This window comes from Rissa tridactyla, chromosome Z (genome assembly GCF_028500815.1).
Source record: "Rissa tridactyla isolate bRisTri1 chromosome Z, bRisTri1.patW.cur.20221130, whole genome shotgun sequence".
NCBI lineage: Eukaryota > Metazoa > Chordata > Aves > Charadriiformes > Laridae > Rissa > Rissa tridactyla.
In genome coordinates, this window is record NC_071497.1 from 1,779,381 (window position 1) to 1,802,076 (window position 22,696).

Consider the following 22,696-nt stretch of genomic DNA (forward strand, 5'->3'; position numbering starts at 1 on the left):
ATAAACAATTTCCTTAAAGCTTATTTGTCAACAGAGAATCCATATCAAAGGGTAACTCTAATTTTCCTATTAGGTACTCCCCCAATGGTTAGAGTTTTTGTGTGTGGAAGTTTTCAGAGTGATGCTTCTCAAAGAGAAGTTTCCCTGGTTGCTGAGCGTGCACATTCTCGGTCTCCACTTCATACAGCTCTTCAGACGCCTCTTCAGGCAAATTCAGTGCCTGGCTCTTCTCCTCTTAGGGGTCGTGTCGTCAATAAAAAGGAGCAGCGTATGCTCCTGTCCACTGGGGAGAAGCTGGGACTTTTGCTGTAGTAGAGTACAATTCATTTTTACCTTTTTCTGGTCTGTGTCTCCAAAAGGATAAAGAAAATGCATATAGTTTCTCAGCAGTTTTCTGACCACTCTTAGCTAATGCTGCCATGCTGCTTTCGAGTTTTAAGTCTTATTATTATTTGCATAATTAAAAATAGCATTAAAATTTCTCAAAGTCTTGAGCTAATTTGGTAGGTCTGGGGGGTTTTTTGAGATATTATCATGTAAAGGTGTTAAAATGAGAAAAATGAAATAGCTTTATGGGGTGATTTCGCTTCTTTTGTAAAGCGATTTACTTTTCTAGTGTATTGATGCACAAGTTTAAATAGAATTTTAATAACAAACAGTGTTATATATAGCGCTTGTTGACAAATATTTACATGGCTTTTTTATAAAGAAAAAAAAGAGCAGGGTTCCTAATGTTTGGGTTATGCCAGGGGTTTTCAAACAGATTACTTCTGTGATACAGGACAGTTCTCAATCTCTGCTGCCTTTTTGAAATACGTGAAGCAAAGGTAGTTGGTGTAGTGATGAAGTGTAGTATTTGGATTCTCATATGGTTCCTCTGACTTTTCCTGGAATACCTAAGGTGCTCAAAGTTCTGAAGAGTGCGTGAGGAGCCGTGAGGATGGTGAAGGACACAGCTGGTTTGCATCATGCAAGTGATGCGTTAACTCCTGGTGTGCTGAATGGGTTGGATGACGGTTGGTAAAAATAATCAAGAACTGTCCCATACTTCAAATTTCAAATTGACACAACCATGAACTTCCATAATCCTGAGTGAATGGCTCAACAGGATAGTTGGGAATTCTTCAGGGCTCTCCAAGTGAATTATTTATCCATGTTCTCCTTTGTTATGTTCATTTGATAACATTTTGGTCGTTGCCATTTTTGCAAAGGGGCATATGGAAAAATTTGGCAAATACTGAGCATGTGAATTTAATTATTGTGTTTTTCTACCTTTATCTCAGCTGAAGTAATAATTTTACCTGGAGATGTTATGTGTGTACAGCATCTTACATGCACTGTTGTGTGCGTGATTTATACACAGAGGTATCTCAGCTAAACCATGTTTGTGTTGTGGGGCTATTCCAGAGTTACAGATCTTTGGTCTGCTATCAGGAAATCAAATTAAAAAAAATGCTTTCTTTACAAAGAATTCCTTCAAAAAAGCTGCTGTTCTCTGGGGCGCAGGATGATCAATATTAAATAAGATGTCATTTGCAGATTTTAAAAAATGTCCAGAAATAAGTGCATAATGCTATTAGGCATAGAGAAAGTGCCCTAATTGAGATCCTCCTTCTTCAGGAAGTGTTTGTCTTACACTCCTGAGAGCTGAGAAAAAACAGAATATTGAAATTTTTTAAAGATATCATTATAAAATTTCCTAAACCTACTTATTTAGCTCTCTAGAGTCTTTAAAATGGCACTTCTAGTAAATGAATTTGATTTTACAGATTATGACAGGGTCTTTTACTTTTTAAAATTCACATACTTGAAGCCTACCATTTCTGTAACATACGTGGCTTGAAGTTAATTTCTGTCAGCGCAGACCCCTGTGGCGGGGCTGCGGCTGTGAACCCCATTGCACGCACGAGGTTCCTTGGGCCCGTGTGGTAACGGTGGGAAGAATGGTATCTGATCTTCTCCATTGCGGCGTTACGGTATTCATGTGCTTGCAAAAAATTACTTTGGCCAAATTCTGAGTCTCTAGTCCAAATACTTCCCCTGTACAGCCTGAAGATTAAGTTAAGGTCTCATGAAAAACCCAGATCAATGCAGCATTTCATCTATTTTGTCTGTAACCAGAGTTTTCAAACACCCTACTGTTCAAAACACTTGTTAGAGGCGTTGCAAAAATGCAACACCACTCTTGATTTTATTGTTAGGTTTTTTCCTTCTGTTAGTATTAGGTTTTTTGGGGTTTGGTTTTCTTGTTGTTTTTTTTAATTCTTTTTTTTTCCTTTTCCCTATCATGTTTGCTTTATTCCAGACATAATCTTGATCAAAATTCATGGGAGACAGGTCACTCCCTGCGCTGCCTAGGTCAGAGGGAGTGCTCATCTTTCACTGAATTTATCAAAAAGGAAACAGAAACAATTTTTAAGTCAGAACATTTATACGTTCTGTGAAAAATAAAGTCAAACTTCCTGTCTTCAGCGAAAGGAGTGTCCCGGTGGGCTATTTAAAAAAAAACAAAGCTGTTTATTAAAACAAACAAACAAACTAACTAACTTCTGCGTGAAGTTACAACTCTCAGTTTTGAATTAGTTGTTTTATTTCATCCACCACAAGTTTGATGTGGCACTAAAGCAAACTGGCGGCCAGTGGTGATGGCTTCGCAGGTGGGATGTTTGCTGCTTGGTCTAGGAGGGGAGGCAGCTCCATTTCTACCATTACACCACCAGGAAAGGTGGAAGCGGGGTATTCAATGTTTCGTGAACTCTTTGTGAGCCGGGCGTTTGCTCTATAACCTCAGCGTGTCTGTGTCTCAGTTCCTGTGGTTTAGATTTCACTTCGTTGGATGTTCTTGTGGGTTAGCAGACAAGAGCTACAGCAAAAAGACAGCGCTGGCAGGATCTGAATAGCCAGTCATTCTTGTAAACCAAATACAGGATTTTTTTAGCTTGTTTTTTGTTTTTAAAAAGCTATTGGAAAATCTTTTGACCTGTGCAGACGGCTTTCCTCTCTGTGTATGGATGTGACCGGTTCCGCTTTTGTGGTTCTCTGTGTCCACCGCTGTTTTCCCCCTTCAGGCAGATTTTCCTTTTGGCATTAACTCTGAAGGCGCAGATGTTCCTGATGGCTCTTGTCCTTTGGGCTGAAGGAGACAAAATTCCTGCTTCTCTTTTGCTTTCTAAACTGTCTGGATACCAGATCAAGTTCGGTAAAACATTTGTTGCGATCCAGGTACAAAAGGAGCACGGAAAAGCCCAAGCTTGCAAGAGAGGTCATTTATTACTGACAGCCAACGCCGCTCCCGACAGTGAGGTGAACAGTGCGAATTGCTGGAGTGGTTTCCAAGACAGGATCCTTGCGGTGCGAGCCATCCGTGTGATGAGAGGTGAAGCATTGCTACTTCCAGCACCAGCCCGTGCAGGCGAGTTGGGAAGAGTTGTTTTCTCCTCTTTCCTCTGGTTATGAGAACAAGAAAAAATCGTCTCTGACTTCTTTTTTGTTGATTCTCCGCAGCACGGGGGCTTAATCAATAGCTGAGGAAAGGCTACGGGAAGGGAGCCTATTAAAATGTTGGCAGCATAAAATTGAGTTAGAATTGCACGTATTGCTCTCTCTCCTCATCATTTCTGTATTGTTCAGTGCAGTGCTGTCAAAAATAATGGTAAAAAAAAAAAGCTTAACATTTTCTTAACAATTATTAAGCCTAAAGCTCATGACAGAGGAAAGAAGAGACTGTTTAGATGAACTATTCTTTCTCATGTAGAAAATGGTGTTCTCTTTAATGAAGTACTTCCTCCTCGTTCTTCTCTTAGTTTCTAATGATGAAATTTCATTATTTTTGCTGTGCCTTTACTACCAACACTTTTAAAGGATAAAATCTTACTGCTTCTAGCACTTTTTAATGTGAAACGCTTTAAGGTCAAAAGCAGGAATACTAAACTGGGGGCCAATGAAGCTGTAATTATAATTCATCACGCATTTATATGTATGTATAACATACATATAGACATGTGTCTTTTCCAGCCAAAATCAAAAATTTCCATAGATTATGCTGGAAATGGGAAAGGTGACGAGCCTGAATATTTTTTTTAAAAAAAGAAAAGTTATTTTCTTACAAAATGTCAGGTATTTTATGGTTGTTGCTTCCTTCTAGTAAGGGTTCTCTTTGCAGGTGGTACTCCCCCAGAAGAGTTAATATTAGTTTTCAGAGAAACATAGCTTGTGTTTTTTTAGAGTTGTCAAGTAATTCTGCCTGCCCTCGACAATTAGTTGTTTGCATTGACTTACGCAGAAGCCCTTCGTTGGATGCTCTCTCTCAAGGAGCATTTAATTTTATGTAGGGCAGGCAGACTTTTCTGTGAAGAATATGAGAATACCAGTCAATTATTTTATGAAAAATCACCCGTTCCCTCTGTTGCTGCAAAACTGGAGTTTAATTCAGGACAGGGTGAGGGACCCAGCTGGTGCTCTCTGCTCACGGGGTGATTCACACAGAGCTTGCTCTCAAAGCTTTGTCCTCGCTGAGCTGGGTGGCAGAGACGGAGGCCAAACAATCCGAGACAAGGAACTTGGGAAGGTAACGGGAACGTCTCTGGAAGGCAAGGCTGGTGGCACAGGAGGTATTGGTGGACAGACAGAACTGCAATTCCCAGATTTCAAGTGTCCTGGGTATTTAAAAATCTTAACTGTGTGCAGGGTAGGTGCGAAAAAGACAGAAAACAGCAATAACAGCCTGAAAAGTTGTCTTCCTTCCCTAAAGTGGGAACAATGACAGCTAAAGTACGTTTGACAGGTGTTTGTTTAAACAGTCCTTAAAAATCCGCAGTGATGGATATTCTGCAGCCTCCCCAGAGAGTCGGTTCCAGTGCTTAACTATCATTTCCACTAAAGGCTGTTTTTTCCCCTAGTGTCTCACAGTGTCTCCCATGGTGCAAATTAAGCTCATCTCTTCCCACAACACAGATGGATATGTTTTATCACAGTGATTTCGGCACAATTTATAGACACAATTTAGAGTGAGTCTGAAAAAAAAAAAAATCCTTTGAAATATATATGCGTGTGTATATATACTTAATTCAGAGGAAAGTTTTGGGGTGCTCAAAAACAATTCGGAGTGTGTAGAGGAAACAAAACAGTGGTATCTGGAATAAAGTTTTACTGTGAGCAGAAACTAGGTCAGAACGACTAGTGAGAAGACAGGAGAAACTAACAAGCCTGTGGTGGGTTGACCCCAGCCAGCACAAAGCCTTGGTGTCACACAAGCACAGATCGGCAAGACCCAGACCGTTCCTGGGTTAGCGACGCTGGTTTCGCCACAAATGCAAAGGGACCTCCATCCCAGCCAGGCCCAGTTCGAGGTCAGGTGGAGCTGTGTGGTCAGGCTGGTTTGCTAACAACCATTGCTGGATGTTCACTCGCTGATGGTGTAGACCGTGGAGGAACCTCTTTGTAAGGACTGCGTTAGCCGTTACAGATACTTGATTGATAAGTCTCCACACTTCTACTGTAACACAGAGGAACTTGGCACAATGTGGGTTTAGTAGCCATTCCCAGAGAGAAGAAATGAGACTGATAAATGTATTTTGCTTTCATCTGAGAAGCTTCATAAGCTTCATTGTGTTTGTATTCCACAAAGTACACCACCTAAGAGGAGAGCACCAAGGTCTGATACCTGCGGAGAAGTTCTGGTAGTTTACATAGGACACATAGAGTGTGCTACACAAGTAAGAAAAATACCCATTTTTACTTAATAGTTGGGAGGAAAGTGCAGCACCTGAGTCTTCTTTTCCTAAGCTTTCAGGATGGAAGCCATTTGGAAATGAAGGTTGGTTTGTTCTACTGTCAACATATCGTCTCTTTTTGCTTACTTCGCAAGACAGGAGTCTTGGACAGGATTGACCAAGCTCTGTCTCAGTGTTAATTGGGGTCTTCCAAACGGAAGATAAGAAGATGTTGGTGTAATTTTTGCCTCATTGGCAACAGTTGTCCTCTCTGGCTGGGAACTTGGGTGGGAACCCTGGTGTCTCCTGTGTTCACTAGACTTGTACTGTTGAGTTAGTGGTCCTGTAGATAGTCATAGGGAGGATAGGTAACCAAAAGCCATAATACTGCCTGAGGAGGTTGTTTGTATTCCTTGTTTTTGTTCAAAGTTCTGATGAAATTGTCATATTCTCACATCAAGGCTTGATTTTGTCTGAACAGCACTTCCTGATGGCAGCTTGTTTATCCTGAAAATTTTTGATTGGCTCAGCTAGAGGGTGAGTGAGGTGCTATCCCCTATAAATAGTTTATTTCAACAAACCCTACACTCATCGAGATCTAATTAATATACTCACTGTCTCTGTTCACAGTTTGCATATGAAGAAATAAGATTAGATCATGTTTTACTGTGGAGCCATAACTGTTTAAGCAAAGGTATTTTAATAGAGACAGTACCTTTTATCCAAAGCATGCTGAGAGTGAGCTCTGTCAGAAATGGTCATTTCACTGAAAATTATTTTTATCTGAATAAGGGTCTTCTACTCTTGCCCCTTTCACCTCGGTGGGAGAATTGCCATTAAATTGAGTTCAAACATGATCAGACCCCGCATTAAACTTGCTACATTAATGGCACATTAAGAAAACACCAGAAAAACCCTTTTGAGTGCTTTAATTTAAGGATAAACAGAGGAACAAGTGGCTTGGCATCTTTAGCCAAACATAGTAGGGGAAAATATTTATCCGCTATGCCCTGTCAAGACACAGTATTCCAATAAAATCTGCAGGAAAAGATAAGACGTCACCTTCTCTTCTCTTACACCTTCTCTTCTGTTTCGTATTGTCAATGGTAAGTTTAGAAACGGGAATACTAGAATGCACTAAAATGTAATAATACTCTTAATTTGTACTATTAATATGGGATGAGCTGTTTCAGTCTGACGTTGATCAATTGGAACCAAGGGTACCTTCTTCCCAGAAATTAAGATAAATTAGTATGAGTTGCAACACATTATGTATAAACTAAAAATAAAAATACATTATCATCCCAAAGTTATAACTGAGAAGCTACTTCTGAATAATTACAATCAATGATAAAAGAGTGTATTTACTCCCTAAAGCAAGCAAATTAAAATGTTTTTTGAATTTGCATTTGGATAACTATTTTTGCTTTAATTCAGCTTTAGAAATTTTTGCATATACTTTTAAAAGGAAAAATACAATTTATGAATATTTTAAACAAAAATGAATTACAAAATGTAAGGCTTTCAGTTCCTAACTGCTGACGACTGTTTTTTAAATTTATTTTACTTATCTGGCACAAACTGAAGTGCGAAAACCTATGGCCTTATTAACTCGTGCTTTTGTGCCCAACTCAAAATATTTAGTTTATGGGACTCCTGATTTACCTTTTCCTAATATCAAAAGCCTTATGAAGTGGTTTTTACTATTTTAAAACTGAAACAAGTGCTTTTCTACTGGAATGAGATGCCTCTTCGGTAGAGAACGAAATTGCAAATAGGAAGTCATGGCCTAAGATTGCAAAGAGAAGGAGGAGCATGGAGTTGTATAATACTCCTTAATTGAAGGAATTTGCAGACCGTTGAGTCTTTCAACCAGAATCTTTCAACCAAAACCCTGTGGAATTTCAGAAAAGAAGGTATAATTATTAGGTTTTGGATTTTAAGAAGAATCTTTTAAGATTGAGAAAATACTTGCTTTTGTAAGCCATGGGGTTCCATGTGTCAGTTTATCAGCTGTAAATAGCGCCTGATGGAAAGCTACTAAATAATGGAACAGAAGTAAAAAACGTCAGAATAGATACACCTGTCTGTTAGACATCTGGTTATAAAAATTATGCAAATATTTGGTGAGGTTTATATTTGCATCACTTGCATGTGAGCAATAACAGCTGATATGGTTAACAATCAGAAAAGCAGAGTAGCATTTTGGTGTGGTTTCTCTGGGTTCGTGCTCGGAATTCTGAGAGCAGAGGGAGTTTCCATCGAGTCTCAGTGGCCACTGTCCTTCCCTGTGTCATGTTCGTGTCGGTGCCAGCCCCGTGGTGACACTGGTCATCCCGGGCAATGACAGGATCACCATCAGACCCCTTGACTTTCACACGTTGCAGCCACGGTTTCCAAGAGGGGTTCGTGGGAGGAAGACAAGGGTGAAGGTTTGGGTTGTGCTGACACAGCCTCTCTGACAACTGACAGCACACCGTTGTCTTCTATAAATATTTCCACCCCTTTCCAGAAAATTCAGGATATGGTCAGTGCTTAATGGAGTCCCAGCCTTCATCACACTGCACGTGAGCTGCCTCCAGCAGGTGCATTTCAGTAGAATGCACAATTTTCACCACAAAAATGCGTGAAATGCTGCAAAACTATCAGCTCTCACTACAGATATTGTAGTGTCACCACAAGATTGCTGCAACCCTGATAATATTGAGCCATTAGAGCAGATATCCTAAACCGGCTTTAACAGGGCAGTCACGTTGAAAACAGATGGGGTGTAGGGCCATGTAAATTTTGCACCTACAGAAATTTAGATTAGCTTTACCCAGAATTAAAATAATACTAAAATGAAAAATATATTTGATATAAGGTAAATGTTCTTTCATATTGCAGTAATTATCAGTAGTAGTCCATTTATAAAGCTTGTTTAGTCACATTAAAAAGGATTCATCATGATCCCATCAAAGGCATTTTTGTAACTCAGTGTCCACATGTTGGTGGCTTCTGCAAGGTGTTACACTTTGTGTAGTTTCCAACAGGGGAAAAGCATTGTCAATGCATATGGCAGTCCCTTGTATATCCCTTTTTGTGTATGACTGCATTTGTATCAGCCCCAGATTAATATTAGAGTTGCAAATAGGAACAGGCACGCATTGCTAGAGATGCTACACATAACTCTGCAAGTTTTCAGAGCTGAAGTCTGAGATCAATGAAAGAAAATCAGAAAATTACAAGACAGCTTGGGAGATCATAGAACGGTTTGGGTTGGAAGGGACTTTAAAGCCCACCCAGTGGCACCCCCTGCCCTGGGCAGGGACACCTCCCACCAGCCCAGGTTGCTCCAAGCCCCGGCCAACCTGGCCTTGAACCCCTCCAGGGATGGGGCAGCCACAGCTTCTCTGGGCAACCTGGGCCAGGGGCTCACCACCCTCACACCAAAGAATTTCTTCCTAATATGTCATCTAAATCTCCCCCTTTCAGCGTAAAACCGTTCCCGCTTGTCCCGTGGCTCCCCTCCCTGGTCCCGAGTCCCTCCCCAGCTTTCCTGGAGCCCCTTTAGGGCCTGGAAGGGGCTGGAAGGTCTCCCCGGAGCCTTCTCTTCTCCAGGCTGAACCCCCCCAGCTCTCTCAGCCTGTCCTCCCAGCACAGGGGCTCCAGCCCTCCCAGCATCTCCGGGGCCTCCTCTGGCCCCGCTCCAACAGCTCCGTGTCCTTCTGCTGTTGGTGCCCCAGGGCTGGAGGCAGCACTGCAGGGGGGTCTCACAGAGCGGAGCAGAGGGGCAGAATCCCCCCCTCCAAAGATAATTACTTAGCCAAAGATAATTACTTAGGGCATTTTCAGAAGTACTTATTTAGGCTTCTCTTCTTTTGAAGAAAGTAACAACAAAGTTGTGGCAATTAATGCACTCATCAAGAGCATGGTCTTGATGAACGTGGGAACAGCGCCCGGTTCTGGCTATGGGTTTCCCACGCCATAACGTTACCCAGTAATATGGGACCGTACACAGAATATTAGGCCATGCTGTAAGACCGTCTTTCAGCTCTGCCATCGTGTTTGGCCAACTATACTAATCCTGTTGAATAGAGGACACAGTTCTGTTTCTGTGTCAGATTTTATGCTGTTGGCATCCCCAGCCCTTCCGCTACCCACATTTAGACAGAATAGGTGGAACACAAATAAAGTCTAATTTTGCTATGTAAGAAAACGTTAGGTTTCCTTACTGTTTATAGTAGAAGCATTAAAGCAGTGTATGAATATGAAAGGATATGAAGTTTTCTTTTGCAGGCAGCTTTGATGTGAAATATTCCTTTTCAGAAGCCTAATTTTAATTTTCTTTTGGAAAAGAGAGAGAAAGCTTCATAGTATGCACAGGCTGCAACTTCATTTTTTCTTTTTTTCTTTTTTTCTTTTTTTCTTTTTTTCTTTTTTTCTTTTTTCCTTTTTTCTTTTTTCTTTTTTCTTTTTTTTCTTTTTTCTTTTTTTTCTTTTTCTTTTTTCTTTTTTTTCTTTTTTCTTTTTTTTCTTTTTTCATGAGGGGAAGAACTCTAAAATGTGAAACCGGTCTTATTTTCCCACTTTTTTCAACTGTTAGCTTATTGTCAAATTTGACTTGAAATCTAAATATTCATATTTATTTATTGTACTTAAGACAGACTATATGAATCATATGAATCATGAAATTGGAGAATATGTCAGTATCTGTAACTTCTGAGGAGAGGGATAACTTTGACTGGAAGGAAAGCTTGTTTTAGATGTCTGTTCAGATGCTGTTTGGTCTTGCTTGGAAAAAAGAACAATACTGGTTGGAGGTTATTCTTGCTGGAGAAGACCATGTGGCCATGCCTTTCACGTCCAGGAAATCTCCATAGCGTTAACTCCAGCTCGCTGGACCCTGACTCTTTCCATAAGTCTGCCTTTTGCTGTTCCAGGGATCTGTGTGTCACCGATAAAGACAGGGAGAAAAGAGCACTGCCATGGTCCAAATTCCCTACTTTGAGGAAGGAACAGCCACAACCAGCCCACACCACTTTGTTTTTAGCAGTTGGCGGCTTTTCTTCCAGCGGATCGAGATGTAGGCTCTTGCTGTTGTCAACACAACTCTGGGCTCCACAAGAGTCTTTGCCGGTTGCCGTCTGTGGGGTCTGGCCCTGACCCAAAAGGGCTTTCCCCAGAAAAATGTTCTTGTTCTCAGGGCTTCTGCCCAACTCTCGTAAACTCCTCTCTGACCCACCTGGTGATTTACACCCTGCACGTGGCCATTTAGATTGTGCTTCACCACCTCGGATGTAAATTACCTCCGTTGATGAAACTCCTTACTGGTCATAAAAAATCAGCGTGTTTTATATGGCAGCAGCTGCTCTAATGCAGCAAATTATTTTAAGAGCCATTCAAAATACGGAATTTAGATCAAGTATACTTTCTAAATGATTCACTGTCTCATTTGTGATTAGTGAAGTAGAGAGCTATGCAGTTACACTTCAGCTTTACTTCAAAAGAGTTGTAAATGCAAACTCATGCTTATTTTCCATGGTAGTATCCTGGAAATCATTTGGAATCCCACTCAACTCTTTAAGAAAGCCCAGCAACTGTGTATTCTTTGTCAAAATAGGTCTCAACTAACTGCTGCTTCTATTGCAGTATGCAAATGTCCTCCTAAATGTGCCTTGTCTCTTTTTCTGACTCATCAGCCCGTGTCTCTCATCACCTTACAATCAAGGCAGGCAGTTTTGGTTATTTACTCTTCAGTCTTTCTTTTGCTCTAAAACTTCTAAGAAACTGGAACAAGAAAAAAAAAAAATCTCACTTATTCACAAGACCTGTCTTTGTCAGTGTTGACTGTGTACCCCAACAGCAGGGTATTTGTGCTGTGAAAAAATGTATGAAGTGCAATAATGCTCCCATGTTGTAAATGAAATCTCTTCTGGCAGGTGAGTTTCCTACTTGTGCCCTGGTTTTTGTAGAGTTCCTGCTTCCTGGTGTCACACTGCTGCCTCATGCCACAGGTTAAGTTAAAGGTTATCCCTCTTCTCAGCGGAAGTCCACCTTGTTCACCTTTAGAGAAACAGTGAGTTTGTGAGAAGTTTCTCCACAACCAAATCCTTCACTTCTGAAAGAGAAATCTTTAATAAGTACGGTGAAATATTTTGGGAGTAACCATACTGCTTGGAATTAATAGCCATTAGAAAATAAAAATACATGCCAATATGGTATCTGAAATATTGCTTAAAGCATGCTATTCAGGTTTGCTCCAAGCCCAGTGCCCCCAGATCATAATCTCACCTCTGGGGTCTGGTGAGTGCAGATTATAATCCAGTGATTATATTCCGGGGTGCTTTCTGTATTCTTCTCTGGGTAACAAAAAACTGCTGCCCTGGGCACTTGCGTAGCTGTAACCACCCAACTGCGTTTACCCGCTGAAAGAGTCAAACCAAATTTGCAGTGAAAAGCTGTAATGGAGATCCTGGAGGTGCGCGGGTGATGGAGCTAACCACACAACACAGTTTTATTTTATGGAGGGTTGCCGAGCCCGTAACGCCTCTGTTGCTCAAACGACCTCATATAATAAAGAAAATGCATATATTTGATATATTTACAGCTGAGCATCCATGCAGACTTGTTTTATTATTTTTTTTTCTAGAAAGAATAGTTTGTGAGTTTAAATATTGTTGAGGCATCTAGTGTTCTGATTTGAGGTAAGGTAACCTTGCCCGAGCACAGTTTCGGAGTGGAAGGGAGAGCCTTTGGCAGCCGTGCTCCTCGGATGCCCCCGGGACGTGTTTGCCATCCTGGGGCGTGCGGAGGTGATTCCCCAGCGCTGGCGCCGCCGGCAGCGCCCTGCACCCCCTGCAGCTCCCGGCAAGCCGGGGCTCACCTCCGGTTACTCAAATCTGTAACCCCCCACGCTCCTGCCCCGCTGGAGTTCACTGATGGAGAACACCGTGTCCGTCTGGTCTGCGTGGGTGCGTGTGAATTTTCTTTTAGCCCCCGAAGTCGGTTGTTTGAGGGTTCACAGCCCACGATTTCCACACACTTCCCACCAGAGGCTCCGCAGCGCCTCGTTTTCAAACTCTTGAACTAATGTGTTGGTATTTAATTCAGTTTTCTTTGCCGTTTCAGGGAATACCGCATCATTTTAGTGGCTGAGATAGTTGTCATGTGCATGGGAGTTTATTGACTTATTTTTCCTTGGTCCATTCTTCTCATGGTGGTTTTATATTATTTTAATGGAAGTTTCATTTTCTCACTGTTTTTTTACGTTTATTTTAGTGTTTGTTCAGTTTGTTCAATCATATGCTACTAATATAAGAGACTTTTGTCACATTTATTTGTAATGTTGTTAGTTCTATCAGCAGAGGGAGAAGGAAAAAGCACTTCTTGTTTTTCTGAACATTTCCTTAAGCGTAGCATTTGTTCTGCTTGCTTCTGCAAAAGCAGCATATGACATTACCCGTGTATTTGTCACTGTTTTGTTTCTCTCCAAGTAATTCTTTGTAATATAGTTTACGTACGTACTGTCAGGTAACTTCAAAGTGGATTAAGATGGTCATTTTACATTCACAGCTATATAAAATTTTACATTAAAATGCAGGGGAAACTTTTGGAATAGTTTTTACTAAATCTGTGTTTTTATTTCCCTAAAGTTTCAGACCCAGAGCTTACGTCTCTCTGACCTGCACAGAAAATCTCAGCTGTGGAGAGGCATAGTTAGTATTACATTAATCGAAGGTCGTGAACTGAAGGCGATGGATGCAAATGGACTAAGTGATCCTTACGTGAAGTTCCGCTTGGGGCATCAGAAGTACAAGAGCAAGGTAATTTTAGCTGTGACCACAAATGCACATTGGCTGTGTTTGAAATGTTTTGTTCCTGCTTGTGGGGTTTTCTTGGCTTGAACGACCATTTAAATAGCGATGGAGATGTTCTGCTGTATTAATTGGCTGTCAGGGCACCTGGATCTTTGTTTAGATAGAATCACAAAATGGTTTGGGTTACAAGGGACCTTTAAAGATCATCTAGTCCACAGGCATGGGACACCTCCCACCAGCCCAGGTTGCTCCAAGCCCCGTCCAACCTGGCCTTGAACCCCTCCGGGGATGGGGCAGCCACAGCTTCTCTGGGCAACCTGGGCCAGGGGCTCACCACCCTCACAGCAAACAATTTCTGCCTCAGATCTCACCTAAATCTCCCCTCTTCCAGTTTGAAGCTGTTACCCCACGTCCTATCATTACACTCCCTGATAAAGAGCCCCTCCCCATCCCTCCTGTAGGCCCCCTCTAGGGACTAGGAGGCCGCTATAAGGTCTCCTCAGAGCCTTTTCTTCTCCAGGCTGAACAACCCCAACTCTCTCAGCCTGTCCTCACCGCAGAGGGGCTACAGGAGAGGGGTGGAGGGGTTCTGACAAGTAGATGCACCTTTGTGCCGTTCGGGTTTGGTGCCGGTCCCCTCTTGGATCCTTTGCATGATCTTATCCTCCGGCCATGTTGTGATTGTATTCTTACCTTCCTCATTACATCCTTACAGCAAGTTTCGTTAAAGTTTTCTATACATACGAGCTTAACAGGCAGAGAGGAGGGGTCAGGGAGAAAATGATTGTGGAGACTGGCTTGGCTTTCTTGCTATTATTTTTTATTTCCTCAATTGCTATTGCTTTGAAAATTGCTGTTTGCGGAGGATGCTGGGACCTTCCTCCCTCGATGGCCATGACAGCCCTTGTGGTTTCACAGCCAGTCGAAGGGCAAAGTGAGGAAGAAGCCAGGAGCGTGTGGGTGCCACGTGTGCCAGCCTCTGAGCCTGGCAGCCCCTTCATCTGAAATTAGAAGAAATCAAATTTCATGCTTTTTTGACTTAAAAAATCCTAACAGCAGTTCTGTGCTTTAATCCTCTCTAATTTTTCCATTTTTTCAAGCCAGTGGAACTGGTAGATGTAGAAAGTAGCGATTGCTTTGTAGGGAAGGTACGAGGCAGTTTCCGTTCTTGCTCAGGACAGGTGTGACTACCGCGACTACTGCTTCTGCATTATGGTAGGAAAACCTGCAAGCTTTCTGTTCTGCAGAGCGTGGTCGGAACTACATGGACTGAAATCCATTGAAGTTACTTCTTTTGTCAGAAGTGAGTGGACTGAAAATGATTGAGAAAAGCTACTTTCATCTGAGTTGCAAAGGAAAGGAAGTAAAATACAGTTTTGAAAAAAAAAAAAAAAAAAGGGATATTGTTCCATAAAAAGTAAACCGCAGTATCATCTTTCTGCCAGTGTTACTGCAGCTGGGGAAAGAGGACGTGATAAAATTGTTTCTGTTTAAATACTTACAGCCATCATCTACTTGTCATTGCAGGTGCTTTGTTTTCCTTTAGGCTCAGACACACAAGTTTGCAGCTAACCGTCACTCAAAGGAGGGCATAATTATCCTACAGAAAAATGGATCCATTCCCAGGGTGAATCCTTTGTTCAGGAGGCTTTTGAAGGTGACAGGTTGCGGGATTTTGGAGGTTGTAGCAAAGAGGCATGAGACAACTGGCCAGTGGTCTTTTCTAATTACTTTTTTTTTTAGTTCTTGCTGCTTGAGATACTCATACTGCAAACAGAAAAAAAACTTCCTGAACAGAGTCTAAAGATCAAATTTACAATTCGAGAAAGTGTATGCCCACACAATGCAATATGACTTTTTCTCTCCTTTCAGATTATGCCAAAAACTTTGAATCCTCAGTGGAGGGAGCAGTTTGACTTTCATCTCTATGAAGAACGAGGTGGAATTATTGATATTACCGTGTGGGACAAAGATGCTGGCAAAAGGGATGATTTTATTGGCAGGTTTGTGCAATTACAGCCTTCTTGTTCCCTGGGGATGACAGCAGATGATTAAAATGAGCCTTGCCGTTGAAACTATTTCTTATGACCATTTGTTCTGGCTTTTCTTTTTTTTTTTTTTTTAAAGGTGGGGGAGGATTTTTCACAAAGTATCAGTGCAGTTGGCTGCATGCATGCAATTCTCCACTTTCATGGTGTAAAGTATTTTTTATTGACCAGTAGGTGGCAGCTTTTACCAATTGATAGACTGCAGTTTTCCAAAATGAAAATCACACGTTTAGAGCAATAATCAAGATGCAGGAGGTTCCATAGGGCAATGTCCAGCTTGGAGGAGAAATAACTCTCGTGACTTGTACTAGCCGCAAAAGACAAAAATTATGTACTTATTTTTTAATCTGTTTGATAAATGAAATGAGAGTCTTAAAGGACTACACACAGCTTTTGGGGCAAAGAAATAAGATCGTTCACCTGGTTCATTTTCAGGAAAAGTGCATCTCTGGGATTTGTCGTAGAGTTCAAGAATTGGTGTAAGTTTGTGTGGTTATGCTCCATTTTACTTTGTAGGAAAAGCGAAGAGGCTAATGTTTTTTAATAATGGCATTAACTGTTAGCTAACAGGGAGAAAAAACCTCTTGTGCTTATAATAGTGTACAAAGTTGCTGCTATTTTGAAAGCTCAGGTATTTGTTTACATCACAGTTTAATTGATATCCATACAGTCATAACAATAGTAATTAGTATTAATCCAATTTATTTTGCTTGCTTGTTAGAATATTGGTTGTAGGTGCTTTCACCAGGACGTTGATACTATTAACCAGCAGAATTACTTTTTTTTGGTAGTTAAAATCAGGAATGGAAATCCCACGGACTGAGCCATGTACTTCTGCTGTCCATGTGGTTGTGTTTGTGCTGACCTTCTCCTCCCTCTCGTTCCGTTTAGGGTAATGGCTTTCTTTTCCAGATTAGATCAGTTGGATAATACCCTGTTTATTTCCTACCATAAATTGTGGGAACTCAGAATACATGCAGAGTCTGTGGCAAACAAACAGCTTTAATACCAGACAAAGCCACTTTTCCAAAGTATACACAGTAGGGTTTTATTTTATTTGATGAAACCCTATGGATGGTGTGATACGTTTCTATTTGAAGTTTACACTCTATTTTTTTCCTTTGCTTGATGTCAGTTGGTGCGTGTGGTAACAATAACTATTTTTCTGAAGTAATGTAATCATTTAGTCCTACTTCGATACGTGATATGCCTTGGGAAATTACTCCTATTTTGTGCTTAACTTTAACTTTCCTATCCAAAAGACGGTGAGATTCAGGGTTTTCACACGTGATTTTTCAGAACACTCTCATCAAAACAGCACTTACGTTGCTACTGTTACCAGTAATTATAAAGTCTTTTTAAGGGCATTGCATGAAATAAAAGACACCATTTTTGCTCCAAGGCACCTGAAACCTAAATAAGAATATGGTAGAGAAATGAGAGAAGGAAAATTTGTAACTTCAAACACACGATTTGCTAAGGTAGCTTTTCAGATACCTAAAGAAGTTGTGTGTCTTCAGTGTGCATGTATTTCTTTTTAGTAACTGCATGCTATCCTGCAGGTAGCAAATGATTTCTATATTTTATTTAGGCCAAAAAAAAATGATAGCATTCTCTAAGAAGAATGCTTGAAGCCTTTAGCATTTTTCAGTGGGAGAATCTTGTTTTGTTTTGTTCTCTGTCATTTTCCTAAGCAGATGTAGTTCTTGTATATACCAAAAAAAAGATGCTCCTTGGACAAAGCCAGGCTGTAGTGCTTCTGTGGTATATAACTGATTTTACCAGAATCAGTGGTGTTTTTCCCGAAATCTTGCTGCTCTTGATTTTTGTGACCCTTCTGCTGTCGGTGTGTGTATAATCCCTCCTCAGTTTGTCCCTTCAGACACTCTCTCATTTCACCTTCTGTTGGTACCTTATCTCTGGATAATGCAACCCGCGAACAAATTCCTCTCCATGAGGATTTCCATGAAAAACTTTGTCATTTGTCAAGCTCAATCTGAATACAGAAATAGGTCTTAATATTCCCCCTCCCTGGTACTCTTTTCCAGTCACTGTGGATAAAAATCACCAGCGCCTGACAGCTCCACTTTGCATCGACTTCTCTTCCCCAGTTTCTGCTTTCGAGGCTGCCTCTAAAAGCTGGAAATAACTTTGGTACAGACAGTACGGACTTGCTCTGTGTGTGTTATGCTAATTGTGTATTAATTTTGTAAAGCGCAGCTGAGTCTTGCTCCATGGCTAAGGCTCTGTGGCTCTCAAGGCACGTGTAATAAATGGAATAGTTTGATTCCGGTTCCAGGAAAAGTGGTAATGAGGCGGTGGGAGGGAAACAAAAGCCTTCCTGGTAGTATTCTAGCATTGCTCAGTGGTGGAGAACGGTCCCTTCCATCTTGCTGTGATCTTCCCTTTTTCTTGAATAATGTGCAAGCAGCAGCTCTTATATAGGAATATGTGTATTAAATTCAAATGAAAACAATTATTTCTTGAAGATGTCCTGCCCGGCCAAAGTGTGCTTCGGGAGAAGCCGTGCTTGATTGAAGAGGTCCTGCTCATTGAGGGCAACAGCAAACCAAATGGAGAAAACAGAAGAAAAAGTTTGTTTAAGGAGCAGTTCTCACTTCTCATGCACTGCGTTGGGGTTTTGTGTCGTCCATGTTCATCTGCTTGCAGAGCACGCGTGAAGGTCAGCGGAATTTCCCCTGCAAAGCAGGCGTTACCGAGCTGCTTTGCCAGGGGACCTCTTCGAAGAGTGCCGTCCCTAAAACTGGCTCGGTGGATGATCCAAACTGAGCCATCTGTGGGCAAACAGCATCGCCGGGTGGAAGGTTGAAGGGACAAATCCGATCCCTCCTGGAAACCATCGTGGGAACCCTCTTGAGTTCAAATACCTTTTCTCTGCTCAACTTTGTAACTTGTGAATTTTATTCCAGAGCGGAATGTCGTAACTTCTCCTGGAATGACTCTCTCTTTCTCAGCCACACTTCAGTGAAAGTGGGAAGTGAGGAGCGTAGACTTCTGTGGGCCCTGTGCGTATCGTCATGCTCGTTAGGCTGCTGCAGGTGAAGGGCCAGGATGAAGCCGGGATGCGGGGAGGCGGTGATGGTGTGTGCGCTCAGGCTGCGAGGGCTTGGGCAGGGCAGGGAGGTGAAGGAAAGGTGTCCGAGGGGGCTGAAGACATGGAAGTGAGATTTGGGCCTCGGGGCAGCGTGACGGGAGGAGGATGGAAGGGGAGGGGTGGCTGGGGAGAGGGAGGGCGGCCTTGGGAGGGTGAGGGTGGCAGCACGGTGTCCTCATTCAGAGAGGGAGGAGGACGTGTCTGTCCAGAGCTAGCGCAGAGCTCCCGTTACCTCCTGGTACCCAGGCACCTTCGGCATGGTGGTTCCTGAAATGAGAAGCTGACTGTTTGGTTTCCATTCTTAACTTTGAGTGTCGTGCGTTTGTAAAATTCATTTGTGTCCCAGCTGGGTGCGTTCTCCGTGGCAGTTTACAGAATGTAGCGCCCTGTGAACTTCTGTCTTGGAATACCCTAAAAAACCAAAATCCTTGAACCAATTCAGTGTTTCTTTGGGGATTTCAAAAGCCAAGACCTCATACAAAAGCTTTGAGAAAAATAAATTTCCAGTCGTCTGCTGATTTGTAAGAGGGAACCCTGGGCCTGACCAGAACTGACTTTCATCACGCAGGAGATTAAATTCTGGCATTCTTCTAAATATAAGGGGGGTTTTTATGAAAAAAAAATAACATTCCAGGACCAAAGACATGAGGTCTATATGTTCTTTTTTTGGAAAGCACTATCAGTTAAAGCCACAGGGGCAGCCTTCCTGCGTTCAAATAATCATGTGGACTTGCATGAGCAGTGTGAGTCATTACTTCATCTGATCAGTAGAAATACATATATGTATGTCAGTATATTGTTCAGTTTGAGTACATTCAATATTCATCTGTTTTTGCTATATCATTTCTCTCCCGTATTGAGTCAATATACTCCCGTGATTAAAAACATATACTGCAGTAAGTTTATGTAGGTAATACTAAGATCAAAATGAAGGTGAAATGATTTTAATCTTCGTGTAATTATTTAACTTTCTTATCATCGGCGCTTTTGAAGGCGATCCTGACTGTCACCTTTACGATAATCAGCTAATAAATCCTCATGATTGTTACACCTTTATGCATAGCCGTAATCTGAACAAATTGGCTGCTGACAGCTGCAATAAATTGCCAAGAATGAGTGCTGTCAGAGAACAAGTTGTTTCTGTGAACATACAGGATAAGTAAATCCCATGTCATGCAGTTTTATTCAGCTGAAGTTATTTGCAATCCAGTACGGCGGGATTTATAGCATTATTTATTGGTATGAAAAATGTGTGTTTATCTTCAAAATGACATTGACTTTTACTCATATTTTGTGCCAGGAAATTACTGTTGGCTTCATCTATATCTATTTTCATCAGTATTTATAGATGCTACTATCTTTTTTCCAATCTGTGGCAAATTAAGAGCAAAAGACCTTGTGTATAGTATATTCATTAAATCTGTGCATTAATTTTATTTGCAGAAAACTGAAACGTCCTATAATGTCTCTGAATATCGTCATGAAAATTCAGAATGGTTTTGTGTGCCTGTGTGCGTGGGTACACACCATATGTTACGAATGGATGTTATGCAACGCAGAAGTCAAAATACTGAAAATTAAGTATTTAGGTTTTCAACACCTAATCTGCTATTCTTCTCTGTTTAGTTTTGTCATAGTAGAGGGTTTTTTGGGCGCACATAAATACAAGCAATATGCGACCTATGCTGCCGCATTATTAATCTGAAAGCGCAGGGATACACGACTGAAAGTTCTGAACTGAAGTGGGATTTTTACATAAAATATTTATGTCTTTTTCAGGGTTGTTTTCTTTTCTGCTGAAATTTATGTGATTTTGCTCCAAGAGACTGAACGTTATCAGAGAGAACTGAGTGGTGCTGTAGAGCTGTGCACGGGTACTCCAACATGCGTGTAAAGTTGAGGGAAGGACACAAAGTGTGCTGCTGGAAATGTTTCTTCCCAGATTTTTTCCTAGAGGTGTTGTGGAGACTGTGATTCGTATTGAAATACTGGAAATTTTCTTTTTTAAATATTGTTGCCAGAGAGAGAGGTTTTGAATAGCAAGAGATGAATCTTGAAGCTTTCTCAATTTTGAAAAACTCCGTAGAGTCAAAATGTGGATTTGTAAACAGTACTTTATTATGCAGGTCTTTCAAGTATTTTTTTCAGATGGTAGTTTGAAAACTTCTGCATGTTGGAGTAACTTTTGGGGGGATAGGTTATTTTCAAAAGTTAAACCTAGTGGTTAATACGCTATTGTAGTTTGGGTTTTGAACTCCATGCTGGTGTGAATTACCCCGCAGTTCTGTGCAGACGCAGACGAGCACACGACCAACAGCCCGTGTGCGTAGCAGGTGGTTGATCGTACGTGATGCCTAAAGTTTAGTTATTGCAGATGTGTTTCTGGATGTAAAATGAAGGTTTTGCCCAAAGCGTTAAAATCTAAAAATGCTACCGGTCACCCTGCCCTTGACAAACCCTGAGATGTGCTGAGCCGTCTCTGTTTCTGATGGTTGCCAAAGGGCGTTAGGTGTAAATAGTGCATCTCAAAATATGGCCCTCAGGTATTCCACACCTCATGTATTACTGTCTCTGCACATTTTAACAACTTCTATTAACGCAGAGGCATTGCTCTTCTGCTAGAGAGCCAGAAGAGGTTCAGTTTTGGCTCACAAACCTTCAGTAACTTTCTCTTACCAGATATTTTATTATTTACAACTCTTACTGACAGTTGTTATTGTCACGGACCGTTGCAAAATTGATAGTATTCCCCAATGTATCCTGGAATATGGAATGCGGCGTATGAGCTGCATTAGTTTATGGATCCTTCTTCTGACCCTCTGTCTCCCGCGTATGGAAATGTCCTCCCCTCCGTGAAGTGAGAGTGGCAAAATAAGAGGAAGGGAGAAGGAAAAGTGGAACGTCTGGGGAGATGTGAGAGTGAGCGTGAGGAGCGGCCGGGGGTGCCGAGGGGGGTCGTGATGGTTTCTGGCGGGCACAGATTGCAGCTGCCTGAAAGCTATGGCCAGGTTGCGTGGGCCAGCTAGCGAGGGGAGAACCATGTAGGAAGGTGTAATCTTCATCAAAGCAATAGACTGGATTAGGAGCAGAAAGTGTTAATTTTGTGGGGAAAAAAAGGCACTGGTGACAGCACTGGCAGTGCGTGTCTGTAGTGTCTGGCTGTGCCACGGGGGCGGTGTAGGAAATACCCCACCATGAAACATCTGCAAGTACCTTTCTCTGTCTGTGCAATTCCAAAAGTAAATCCGCAGCTCTACTGTGAAGAGCTGTGCTTAAGAAAATGATAATCCGTCATTCCGAAACCCACCAACAGTATTTTGTGGCATGGGCCGCGTTTGTTTTAGCAAGCAATAAACACGTGTCCGTACTCGGGTATTGCTCAGTGAGGGGTGAGACTGTCCTGTGTTTTGTGTAGTTCTCATATTTCCCTTACCAAGACTGACTTACCCCAATTCGTGGGGCTTGCTTCTGCTTGCCGCGTGTTGCTGCCTGGCACCCGGTGGCACCGTTTCCCGGCTCCTGTGTGTTCCCAGCTTCCCAGGCATCCTCCGGTGTCCCAGGCATCCTCCATCATCCAGGGCATCCTCCAGCATCCCAGGCTCGCCTCCGCACTCCCCCGCAGTCGCTGCCCGACTGAGCCGAGTTACAGGCTCCAACTCCTTTGGGAGCCTTCCCAGTTTCCAGTCTATCGCCTCTACCCACCACCTATCACAAGCATCGTGTGGGGTCTGTCGCATTATTTCCTTCTCATTATCTTCCCACTTAAAAGTGCCGCGGTCTGGTTCTTCCCAGAACTTCACCTTACTGCAGTCCCGTCTTTCTGAGCCGTGTCATTTTCTACCGGGGCTCTGCAGAATTTCCCCTCGCCGTTTGTTTCTTGGTTTTACTGGAACATTGTACTCTGCTCATAAAGGATACGGAGTCTCACAAATTGTAGCAGTTCATGCCTCGCTGCTTCTGATGTGTGTCCAGCTCAGTTCTAATTGCAGAATCGCACAGTTTCCTCTCCTTGGCATCCTTTGG

General features: G+C 42.0%; 1 protein-coding gene across 9 annotated transcripts in view; it reads left to right on the forward strand.

Annotated features, from left to right (window-relative positions):
* The window catches only part of MCTP1 (multiple C2 and transmembrane domain containing 1), a 287,127-nt gene that overhangs the window by 139,481 nt on the left and 124,950 nt on the right, over positions 1-22,696 (forward strand). For all 9 annotated transcript variants that reach the window (XM_054186271.1, XM_054186272.1, XM_054186273.1 and 6 more), the window contains exons 6-7: positions 13,346-13,516; positions 15,383-15,513. In XM_054186271.1, coding sequence (XP_054042246.1) covers positions 13,346-13,516; positions 15,383-15,513 — 302 coding nt within the window. The remainder of the gene's footprint in view (positions 1-13,345; positions 13,517-15,382; positions 15,514-22,696) is intronic.